Source organism: Sorex araneus, chromosome 3 (assembly GCF_027595985.1).
Source record: "Sorex araneus isolate mSorAra2 chromosome 3, mSorAra2.pri, whole genome shotgun sequence".
In the NCBI taxonomy this organism is placed as follows: Eukaryota; Metazoa; Chordata; class Mammalia; order Eulipotyphla; family Soricidae; genus Sorex; species Sorex araneus.
This window is the reverse complement of record NC_073304.1, coordinates 141,658,754-141,672,004: the sequence shown is the minus strand read 5'-3', so window position 1 is coordinate 141,672,004 and position 13,251 is coordinate 141,658,754. Positions and strand designations below refer to the sequence as shown.

General features: G+C 40.1%; 1 protein-coding gene across 1 annotated transcript in view; it reads right to left on the bottom strand.

Annotated features, from left to right (window-relative positions):
* Positions 1-13,251, bottom strand: part of CFAP61 (cilia and flagella associated protein 61) — a 411,272-nt gene that overhangs the window by 264,007 nt on the left and 134,014 nt on the right. The window contains exon 10 of the mRNA XM_004614437.2: positions 4,276-4,347. Coding sequence (XP_004614494.2) covers positions 4,276-4,347 — 72 coding nt within the window. The remainder of the gene's footprint in view (positions 1-4,275; positions 4,348-13,251) is intronic.

Sequence of the window (13,251 nt, the reverse complement as noted above, 5' to 3'; positions counted from 1 at the left end):
AATGTTATAATCACTAAAAGCTTTCAAAGGAAAACAGGATTCCCTGACTACTTGACCTTCCTCTCCCCACTGGCTAGGATTTTCACCTTTATTTATTTCTTGGAATTTTATAGTTCTGAATATGGAAGCAGAGATCCTCTGCCTGCTATCCCCCAATCTCCAGTGACCCAGGGATCACACCCATAAGCCACACCCTCCCTCCTTATTGGCCACCCTCCAGATCTCAATAGCTGTTCCTCCCAGACGGGAGTATAAAATAAGGCCCCCATAGCCATGCCACCGGACTCTGTGCCTGACTGTTTTCACTCAAGGCACCCCAGAGGGAGGCGGGTGAGAACCCTCCCCACCCCAAGGAACCCAGCCCTGGTAGCCAACCTCCACTACCCAACTGCTGCCATGCTACAGGCCGTTTTCCAGACCGCGTGGCCGCAAAGCAGCCCTGCGACACATTATAGAGACACTTCCTACCCATTTTCCATAATTACCACACCATATTTGATGGAGTTATGGACAGTAACTCCATAGAGTAACAAATCAGAGTAATATATATAAATATATATATTTACATGCACACACATACCTCCCGAAGAGCCCAGCAAGCTACCAAGAGTATCCTGCCCACATGGGCAGAGCCTGGCAAGCTACCCGTGGTGTATTCAATATGCCAAAAACAGTAACAATAGGACTCATTCCCCTGACTCTGAAAGAGCCTGCAATCATTGGAAAAGATGAGTGAGAAGAGGCTGCTAAAATCTCAGGGCTGGCAGGAATAGAGACATTGCTGGTGCCCGCTCGAGTAAATCAACAAACAGGATGACTGTGATACAGTGATACAGAATATGTGTTAGTGCTTATACTCCAGTTCTTAATCCACATTGGAGTTTCCCTACTAGATATTCATGTGGTGAGTAAATATAGCCCTCTTTCCTTCTTTTCTATAACCAATCTCTCCCACCCACATCCCTCAGCATAATCGTAGAATAACCAAGAGTTGAATAATTAAGATTTGATATTATTATGAAAATATAGGTATCTGCTGCTGGGCAAAATATTAAGTAATAATGCTCTGATTTTGATGTTTTGTTATGATTCACTTGGTTTCCTCACTTTTCTCACAAGTTCTGTCAGAGTTTGAAGATATCTTCCATTGTTATTTTCCTTTCTTACAAAACCAGGCATTTGAAAAAAAACTTCTGGATTTCATTGATTGTCTTCCACTTGTCTGATCTATTCTTGTTCTACAAGCTGTCCACCTTCCTTCTTGGTTTATAGCTCCATCCATCTCAGGACCATGGCTTCCCGTTGTGTTCTTTGCTCATAGTTTATAGGTATAGTTTATACCTTTTATCACTGGAGCACATTTCTAGGTTTTTGAAATCAACAGTTCTTGGTAGGTAAAACTGAAAAGTCACAGGCTGCAGCACTTCTGGAGAGCAAATTTGGCATAAATCTGGAATTTTATAAGGTGACCACCTCAAGTGACATTATCTGAAGCCCTTTTCTTTGAGTCTGTTAGTTGTGGGGCCAGCAGGGAGTAAGCTCCCCAAGCCCCTGCATGAGGGAACAAGGGCCCTAATTTCCAGAATCTATTAACAGGTTACTTACAGGGCAAAAGGATTCTGTAAATGTCACTAAATGAAGGGTTTTGACATGGGAAGATTACCTGCATTTCCTTGGGCCACTCAGTGAAATCCCAGGGCCCTAATAAGAGAGACAGGAGATTCAGAGTAGAAGAGTTGTGAGTGTATGCAGTGGGCCAGCACATCTCTCCTAGGGACAGGCCTGCTTCTATCTGTAGAAAAATCTATTTTGAGTATATACATTTTTCTGCAGCTACTCCATTTGTGACCATTTATAAAGCAGTGAGACAAAGCAAACACACAGATCTGGCATCTAACATGTGAAGAACACAGTGGGAAGGGAGGGCAGGGGTTTCTTTATTCCAAAGAGAAAATTTCCCCTTATTTAATCATTATCTGTCTGCCCCACAACACAGGATGGTACAGAGCCCACAAACCTTGAATTTGCAGCTCCTTTTGTTTCTTCTCTGTAGAGACGAGTCACCAGGTTATTTCCCGTAGTATATGGTTGAAGAGCTAAGTGCCATCTGTCAAGAATCTAACGTTCTGGGCCCTCTTTATCAGACTGCCAGGCCCCTTCACTTCAACCTGCTCTTGTGTGGTAACTCCAAGCCCTGGCCATTTGCTGGGATATGAGAAGTCACGCTTTTCATGAAGGCGTCTGACTCTCACTTTCCTCTGCTGGGCTCAGCCAGTGCAAACGTCTCCATTGATTTTCTTAATTCTAGACATTTCAAAGGGCTTATCTTCCAATATCTCCTCGGCTAGACTTGTTGTCTTTGTGGATTTGTACTCTTCTTATTCCTTTACTGTTATTTCAGAGGATTTCTCCAGAGGGAGGTGAGATAAACATGGTAGATTGATCCACCTGGTTGGACTCAGATGCCCTTTGGGGTTCCAGTAAGTCTCATGCCCTGGGGTCCATGCTGTCCCTCCCTCCACATCCTTGTTTGGGTTCATAAAGGAACAGCAACACTTTTACAAATTGTAGCTAGAAAGCATCTGCCTTTTGCAGCACACCCTTCCCTTCCTAGCGCAGAAGGAACGACTGTCCCTTTAAAACTTTCCCCAGGAACAAAAGTGGAATGAAGCTTATTTATTTATTTGGGGGGGGGGATTTTAGAAAACTTTTGAGCTCAATGGTAATGTATGACTTTTAATTTTATTTTTATTGTATCAACTTTCAGGAAGCCTACACCTCCTGGTAAACCAAGTGTTTGTTTTTTGTTTTTGGAACAGCCCCAGTTGTAGTCAGGGCTTACCCCTGGCTCTGTAAAGATCACATATAAACATACATATGCATATATACATACATATATACATACACACATATATACATTTTGATCAAGATCAGCTGCCTTCTATTTTGCACCCCATCAAATGTGGCGTACTATTCTTGGTACATCAGTTGCATAGAGTATTAAATGTCACTCCAGAAGTTCTAAAATTTTAAATAGGGTGATAGATCTGGAGTTAAGCTTTTAACTAGATGTTGATTTGGAGGCTCAGGGGCATCTCTGAAGCTTGTTGCTTTCTTCTGAGATTTATTTGTGAGTCTCAAAATTAAGTTTATTTGGGCAGTAAAATCTGGAAATTCTGCAAGGTGAGGAGGAAGTAGGAATAGGGCACAGATACAGAATGTTTATTGAGAGTATCCCCAATGTGGACCCAATCCCTCAGTGACAATGCCCCTTAGAGCTACCTCACATGACATGTGAAGGAACTGGGTGCAGATTCTTCATTAGCTGCTCCCCAAAGTCAACAAAAACTAGATACTTCAGTCTTCAACCTCAGTGAATGATGAAGGCACGGTGCCAGCGGCATTCAAACGTAAGTCCTATAGAATAGGCTAAAGTGAGATTCTCAAAATTAAGCCTGTGCCTGCTTCTTCCAGCAGCAAGTTTTTACATATGCCCCACACTGAATCGCAGAACCTAAGCAAAGGATCAGGCTTGCCCCTAGACAGATGTACCTGGAATTCAGCAAAGGGAATGGGACATCCATTTGCATGACAGACACAAGTTTTGTTCTCTATTTCAGCTCTGGTCACAAAAAAGTGTTAATTTAAGCCAGGAGTAACTGTAGAAAATTCTATCACTGCTCTGCCGGAAACTGAGAGAGCAATTACTGGAAACTGAGATGCATATGAATGGTATAATACATAGAGGTTGGGTATATGAGCACATGTGTATGAATGTTACATAGATTTTAAAACTTATAAATGTTTTTCCTAAAAAAATGGGGGGAAGGGTTGGAAAATATGAATGAAATTGTAAGTGCTTGATGCAGAAAATGTGACTTCTTGGCGCATGTTGTTCATGGATACATGAAGAATTAATCACAGTGAATAAAATCAATGAGGATCCGGGCTATGGTTCAGTGGACTTGGTGCTTGCTTTGCATGTGGTCAACCCCAGTTCAATCCCCAGAACCCCTATAATCCCCTGACATCACCAGGAGTGATTCCTGAGTGCAGAAATTGAGTAAATCTTGAGTACTGATGACTTTCAACCCTCCACCTCTCAAAAAATTAATGGAAGGCTTTCTGAAGCAGCTGCTAAAGGTGGCAGGTGCAAACTGGAAGACACAGACAGGAAGGCCGGGAGGAACAGAAAGATCGGGATGAAGCCAAGCAGGGAGGGAAGCAGTGAACCACACAAGTGGGCAGACAGCAAGGGCCCTGGGCAGGACCTACCTCTACCTCACTGACTCCGTGTTGCACTTCTGTGGAAAGTTTCTGCGGTTCTGTTTCTTCCACAATTTTCTTCTGCAAATGGCAATGGTAAGACATGAGAGAATTAACAACAGCTATGCTGCTTCGGACCTTAAACTCTGAAGTGAGCTGACTAGGTAGAGTCAAGCTCCACTCTGACTGCTTCTGTGGCTCCAGGAAAGTTCAGAGCTTTAGCTTCCACAAATGTGAAGAGGGCAGTAGGAAACAGCCACCTGACTAAGGTGTTACGGGGACTTAAAAAAATGGGGGGTGGGTCAGGAGAAAAGTAGATGTTTCGCAAAGCATTGTTACCTCCCAATTATCTGGAGATATTACTAGTTATTTTATTTTCCTTATTTGGTGTAATTTTAAAATGGCACTAGATTGAGACTTAAGCCTCAAAGCTTTGTAACTTTCCACATGGCAATTCAATAAAAAAAATAAATAAATAAAAATAGCTTTGTTAAAATACATTTTGTATACCACAAATTCTATACAATCAAAGTGGTAACTTAAAAAGAAGTTTTGAGTAGATGGAGAATTGTAGTACAGTGGGTAAAGTGCTTGACTTCTAGACCCAATTTGATCCTTGTATAGAACCCTGAGCAGCACCAAGAGGATCCCTGAGCACAAAGCCAGGAACAAGACCATACACCAGTGGGTGTGGCCCTAAAACAAAAAGACAAAAAGTTTTGACCTGATATCACCCATAAAGACATCATCTTAACAAAAATAGTGGCATGTAGATATATGATTAGAAAATCACTGCTCAAAGTTTCCATGTTTCTCTGGGCTACTTCCTCACCTCTCACTACTCTGCCGGTTATGGGGAAACCATGATTGCTTGGTGTCACCAAAGGTGGTGTGTTGTCTATTTCTAGGCCTTCTTTTCTGTTATTCTGTTTTATGACTAGGACATAATTACTTCACTTTTTTTTGGATAGGGGCTAAGTATTTTGATGAGCAACAACATTTTTGAAGTGTTCAACCTAATGATTTGACATTTGTATATATTATAAAATTACCAGAATAATTCTAGCTGATATCTGTCACCAAACATATCATTTTTTTTCTTTTTTTCCCTATGAAACCAGATAATTTTTTTTCTGTGTTGAGTTTTTATTTGATTTAGGGCTGGAGCACGGCAGGTAGGGCATTTGCCCTGCATGCGGTCAACCTGGGTTCGATTCCTCCATCCCTCTGAGAGAGCCTGGCAACAACCGAGAATATCCCACCCACATGGCAGAGCCTGGCAAGCTACCTGTGGTGTATTCAATATGCCAAGAACAGTAACAAGTCTCACAATGGAGACGTTACTGGTGCCCACTCAAGCAACTCAATGAACAACGGGACGACAGTGCTACAGTGCTACAGTGCTAAGAAATTTTAAGATTGACTTTCCTAGCCACTTTAAAGGCAGCATTATGAATGATGGTTGCCTTGTTTTACATACAGCCCCATGTTTCGTTACTGGATAACCTGAAATTTGTACCATTTTTTTTTCACTTCTTCCATTTCTCCCCCTCCATTCCCACCCCTGATATCCACCAGTATGTATTCTTTATTTATGAACTCATGTTTTATTTTGTTTTCTTAATTCCACATATGAGAGATTACTTGGTATTTGTCTTTGTCTGACATTTCACTTTGTATAATACCTTCAAAACCTACTCATGTTGTCAAAACTGGCAAGATTTTATTTTTCTCTTAAGACTAAATAACAACCCACAGGAATATTATCATTTCACAAAATAACATTCAAGACCTTTACGTTTTTATCCATTGATGGTCACAGTATTTTTATAGCTATTGTCAATAATTATTTATTTAATATAAAGATGCAGATATCTTTTCAAGTTAGTATTTTAATTTTCTTTGCATAAATACTTGGAAGTTGGAGCTGGAGTGATAGCACAGCGGGTAGGGCGTTTGCCTTGCACGCGGCCAACCCGGGTTCAAATCCCAGCATCCCATATGATCCCCTGAGCGCCGCCAGGGGTGATTCCTGAGTGCATGAGCCAGAAGTGACCCCTGTGCATTGCTGGGTGTGACCCAAAAATAAAAAAAAATAAAATAAAATAAAAAAATAAATACTTGGAAGTGGTATTCAAATAGTAGTTTCATTTTTTTAATGTTTGGGGAACTCCTGTATTAGTTTCTAAATTCACTGTCAACTGACAATTCCAACAACATTACACGTGGACTATATAGATATATAGAATTATTAGATACAATTTTCTGAGCATGACTTACTACTTTGGCATTTATAACAATGCATATGTATTATAACAATTTTTTCCAAGTTTTTAGTATACATAATTCATTTATCACTTGTTTTCAAGTGATAGTTTACTATATCAGTTATGTAAAAATGATATATATACACTTTTTCTTGGTTATTGTGGTATTCTTGCCATAATTTTAATTTTACATACATTTTAAAATTTATTCTATGTTTTGTGGTTTGTTTAATCAGTCAATTATCTTTTAAAGATATATAAATAACAAAATCTAGATTCCTATCTGATATAATTTTCCTGTCTGAAATACATTTCGTATATAAATAGCATAGGTATAATGGTGATAAATTCTTCGACCTTGTGTGTTTAGATAAAGGTCTTTGTTTCTAAAAAATGCCTTTTACGTTAAAAATTTTTTTCTTCTTGGGTCACACCCAGTGATGCACAGGGGTTACTCCTGGCGCATACACTCAGGAATTACTCCTGGTGGTGCTCAGGGGACCATATGGGATGCCGGGAATTGAACCCTGGTTCAATTCGTGCAAGGAAAGCTCCCTACCCGGAATTACTCCTGGTGGTGCTCAAGGGGGTGCTGGAATGATAGCATAGCGGTTGGGCATTCGCCTTTCACGCGACAGACCCGAGTTCGATTCCTCCGCCCCTCTTGGAGAGCCCGGCAAGCAATCGAGAATATTGAGCCCATGCGGCAGAGCCTGGAAAGCTACCCATGTGTATTGGATATGCCCAAAAACTGTAACAATAAGTCTCTCAATGAGAGACATTACTGGTGTCCTCTTGAACAAACTGATGAACAACGGGATGACAGTGGTGCTCAGGGGACCATATGGGATGCTGGGAATTGAACCCGGGTTGGCTGCGTGCAAGGCAAACGCCCTACCCGCTGTACTATCACTCTAGCCCCTGTGTTTAAAATTTTAAGTTTACAATTTATTTTCTTTCAGGTCTTTGAAGAGGTGACTCCATTGCTTTCTTCCTTGCATTGGCTCAAATAGGAAATCTGTTGTTATTCTTATCTTTGTTCTTCTGTTCCTAGCACATTTTTTTCTTTGGCCTCTGGAAGCTTTTAGGATTATCTATCACTAGCTTTTTCCTATTTGATTATGATGCTGGATATAGCTTTCTTCCTGTTACTTGTGCCTGGTGTTTGTTCAATCTGTGTATTCATTATTTTCATCAATTTTCTCAAACATATTCTTCCAAATAACTTTTCCTCCTCCACTTTCCTCCCTTTTGTTATTTGTAGATTCTAATTACATACTCAGGAGGGACTTGAAATTGTCCCACAGCTCAACAATACATTTGGCTTTTAAAAGTTCTCATTTCTGTTTCAATTTATTCATCTTATTTCTGTTGCTAATCCTTCTGGTGTATTTTTCATATTGTGAATTAATAATTTTATCACTAGAAATCTTACTTGGGGTTCTGTCATGGCTCTGTCTCTCCTAAGCCATCAGAATTTATAGAATATAGTTATAATAACTGAAAACATGAAACTTTATAATGTGCCTGTCAAGTTGACAGGTGGGGGTGGGGTGGGGGGCTATGGGAACATTGCTGGACAAAAGCTGACAACAGTGGACAGATTGGTGTTGAGCTATTGTAGGCCTAAAACACACCTATCAGTAACTTCGTAAATCTGACTCTAATACAAATTTTTTAATTAATAAATTAATTTAAAAAACAACCTATAACAACTGGCCTTGTCCACTGATTCTAATATATTTCAGTTCTAAGCTGATTTCTATTAATTTTCTCTACTTAAATTGCCATATAATTCCAGTTTTGGGGGGTATTTGGTGAGTCTGATTGTTGTTTGATTTTTTATAGAATTGTAAGCATCTTAAGTTTACCTACTTGGATGTCAGATAATTTGTATAATAATACCTAAAAATATTGTTTGTGGACATATCAAGAGTTCTCAGGGAGCCTAAACCAAGTTTGATGCATAGGGGTTGTTCCCCAGGCACACTTATGGGTCAGTGAGTGCTAGGGGGTTGTACCAGGGCCTACGACATACAAAGCATGCATTTCTGTCCTTTAAACTATCTCTCTGGACCAACAAATTCTTGAATTTTAATCTATGACTCGGTTAAGTTGTTTCCAAAACCTGAGCCTTGTAATTTTTTCTCTGAATATTTGTTAGAGAGGACTGGAGCAATGCTCTTTCCAGAGCTATTTTTCCACTGTGAAGGCAATACACTTCTATGAACTTCTATCACATAAATTATGAGTCAAATCATTTTTCAATTCTGCTGATGAAAGGACTAGTCATCGAGTACTGGGCATTGCTTAACCAAATCCTTAGGGGAAGTTATTTCCTTGGCTTTATTTTTGTAGTTTCTTCCTATCCAATTACTGATGATTCCTCAGCTGAATATTCAGGAGTGACCCTCTGTTGGTATCTAACGTCTCTGTGCAACTGTTGGCTTTTGAGTACTTTGGCCTCCAAGGTTTAGTGGTTAAAATCTCCATGGACTTAAAGTTCTACTTCCTCAACTCAAAGTCCATTGGGATCCCCCTGGTGTCTTTTTATTCTGAGCTGTGGTCTTGAATCCTGGGCAAGGTTAATGAAGGGATCATCTGGCTCCCCACTCCCACTCTCACAAATATTACTCTTTTCTAAACAGTTGATCAATGTCTTAAAATCTATTTCAAATAGTTTGGTTACTTATAAGTTGTATCAGGCAGAACAAATGTATCTCATCTCTGTTATCTATGCCAAAAGACCAATATGTGTTAAGTTTTTAACTCCATTAATAATTTTATTTCTTCAATCTAATCTATCCCATATAATCTCCTTTAAAATGTTCAGCATTTATCAATTTCATTTTCTGGAATGTTTTCCGTCATCATTTTCACTATTGGAAGATGGGTCTTTCCTTTCCTCTATTATGTCAATACCCTTGAAGGCTGAAACTGTGTGTGATTTCATGGGTACCTTTAGCACCTTGCAGGGTACCTAGCAGTGTGAACACCCACTCTCCATGTAGAGAATAAACAAGCACTTGAAATACAAAATTGCACCAGCTATAGATTTTGTCCTTTTGTAGTGTGAGGATCATAATGATTTTTCCCATATACATCAGATGAAAATAGAAAGGATAATGCCAGTGACTAAATGTAAGATAAAGACATTCCTTTAACTGATTTTCTAACTTAACTAGCTTTAAAATAAAGAGGAGGCTATACTTTTCAAGTTTACTCGCATGGTTCATGGAAAAGGGGAAACTTGTTCAAATTAGAAAAGAATAAAAACAGAGTGAAAGGAAAAACAGTGAAAGGGTTGGAATCCCAGAAAGCACTAGTACTTCATTTGTACCACACTCCCTTCTTTTCATCGAAACACACACACACACACACACACACACACACGCGCGCGCGCGCACGCAAGCACATGCACACGCACACACACATCATATCACATCACATCACATCACACATACATATACCAATCTTGGACTCAGGGACGAGATCTGAGCCTACGGGATGGAAGAATCAAGTGTCCCGAAAAATATAGAATCTTTGCAGTGAAACATGTCTTGCAATTATGGCCATACACAGTGCTGGAAAAGGGTCAGGTTTTCAAACTAGCCTGGCAGTGAGACCACTCATTTTCCCCATTCCTACTCCAGCTGCATGCTGAAGCCTTCTTCCTACAGACATAGGGGTATGTCCTGAGGTCCTGCAGGAGGAGCATGTAAGGCCTCAGAGCCAGTACATATGTTACTGTGAACCATGAGTGATCAGAGATAGATGAGTCGCATTGATGGCATGATCCCCAGGCTTGGTCACCAAATCCCATTTAATCTATTTTGACAAATAGCAGTCTCTTTGATATGTTTACCTTCCTTTTAGGTTAGAACAGCTACACAATAAAGAGTTCTATCAGATTTGCCTTGTAGCTGATGAATATAGAGATTTTTCTGCTGAAACCACATAAGGACAGTGAAGTCACCAGTTCCAGAAATCAGTCATGGATTTTTCTGTAACTTTTTTTTGCTTCTTTTGAGACACACCTGGCGATACACGGGGTAACTCCTGGCTCTGCCCTCAGGAATCACCTCTGTGGTGCTCGGTGGACCATATTGGATGTTGGGAATTGAACCCGGGTCGGCAGAGTGCAAGGCAAACGCCCTACCCACTGTGCTATTGCTCCAGTCCCTATAGCTTTTTTTTTTTAATTTTAATTAATTTATTTATTTTTAATTCGTGAATCACCCTGAGGGCACATTTACAGATTTATACACTTTTGTGCTTATGCTTCCCTCATACAAAGTTTGGGAACCCATCCCTTCACCAGTGCCCATTCTCCACCACCAGAAAACCCAGCATCCCTCCCACCCTCCCCGATCCCATCTCCCCCCACCCCACCCTGCCACTGTGGCAGGGCATTCCCTTCTGTTCTCTCTCTCTAATTAGCTGTTGTGATTTGCAATAAAGGTGTTGAGTGGCCACTGTGCTCTTCATAGACTCAAAACCAAACTTAAAAGAAGGTCTAAAGGGGCTACTGTAAGCTAAGGAGGAACCCCATAAGAACAACTAACCCCACAGAAAGATGACACAAAACCCCATCACAATAATCTCTCTCAATGTCAATGGCCTAAATGCACCTATCAAGAGACACAGAGTGGCAAAATGGATCCGGAAATTAAACCCAACATTCTGCTGTTTACAAGAAACACACCTGAACAAACAGAGTAAACACAGACTCAAAGTCAAAGGATGGAAAACAATCCTGCAAGCAAACAACTCCCTTAAAAAAGCCGGAGTGGCCATCCTAGTATCCGACAATATAGATTTCAGGTTGAAAAAGATTAGAAGGGACAGCGAAGGCCACTTTCTATTCATCAAGGGATATGTACAACAGGAGGAAATCACAGTCTTAAACATATACGCACCCAATGAACGACCGGCTAAATACTTAAAAAAACTCCTTACAGACCTCAAAGAGGACATTACTAACAGCACAATAGTAGTTGGAGACTTCAATATCCCCCTATCACCTCTGGATAGATCAACAAGAACAAAACTCAGCAAGGAAACACTGACTCTGAAAGAAGAAATGGAAGAGAGAGGCCTAATAGACCTATACAGGGCTTTACACCCCCAAAAGAAAGAATACACATTCTTTTCCAGTGCACATGGAACATTTTCCAAAATAGACCATGTACTGGGCCCCAGAACATACCTCAATAGAATCAGAAAAATAGAAATTGTATCAACCATCTTTTCAGATCACGAAGCGCTGAAGATAGAAGCCAACCACACACCGACACGGAGAACCAAATCAAACACCTGGAAACTAAACAACTCAATGCTGAACAATGAGTGGGTCAGAAAGGAAATCAAAGAAGAAATCAAGAAATACTTAGAAACAAATGAAAATGAGGACACGAGTTATCAAAACCTATGGGACGCAGCTAAAGCCGTGTTAAGGGGAAAATTTATGGCTCTCCAAGCATTCCTCAGGAGGGAAGAAAGGGCCCACATAGAGAATTTGACTTCACAGCTCAAGACCTTAGAAAAGGAACAGAAAAAGGAACCCAAACCAGACCGAAGGAAAGAAATAATAAAAATTAGAGCCGAAATTAATGACATCGAAACCAAAAAGACAATCCGAAAGATCAATGAAACAAAGAGCTGGTTCTTCGAGAAAATAAATAAGATTGATAAACCACTAGCAAGACTCACAAAGAAAGAGAGAGAACCCTAATAAATCGAATCAGAAATGAAAAGGGGGACATTATAACAGAAACCAGTGAGATTCAAAAGATCATTAGAGACTACTTCAAAGGTCTATACGCCACAAAACAAGAGAACCGAAAAGAAATGGATGAATTCCTTGACTCCTACAATCTCCCAAGTCTGAACAAAGAAGACTTGGAATACTTGAATAGACTCATTAATGTTAAGGAAATTGAAACTGTAATAAAAAATCTCCCCAAAAGCAAAAGCCCAGGCCCAGATGGATTCACTGGTGAATTCTTTCAAACATTCCAAGAAGACCTGTTGCCAATTTTCCTCAAGCTTTTCCAGGAAATTGAAAAAACAGGAACTCTCCCAAACAGTTTCTATGAAGCACACATCGCCCTAATACCAAAACCAAACAAAGACACCACTAAGAAAGAAAATTATAGACCAATATCCCTGATGAACACCGATGCGAAGATCCTCAACAAAATACTAGCAAATAGGATCCAACAACTCATAAAGAAGATCATACACCATGACCAAGTGGGATTCATCCCGGGGATGCAGGGATGGTTTAACATCCGGAAATTGATCAACATAATCCATCATATCAACAAAAGTAAAGATAAAAACCATATGATCATATCAATAGATGCAGAGAAAGCATTCGACAAGATTCAACATCCGTTCATGATGAAAACTCTCACCAAAATGGGTTTTGGAGGAACTTTCCTCAAGATAGTCGAAGCCATCTACCACAAGCCTACGGCAAGCATTATTCACAATGGAGAAAAACTAAGGGCCTTTCCTCTAAGATCAGGCACAAGACAAGGATGCCCACTCTCACCACTTCTCTTCAATATAGTACTGGAAGTACTTGTGATAGCTGTTAGACAAGAAAAAGAGATCAAGGGCATCCAGATAGGAAAGGAAGAAATCAAACTCTCACTATTTGCAGATGATATGATACTATAGCTTTTTTTTAATTGAATCACGGTGAGATATA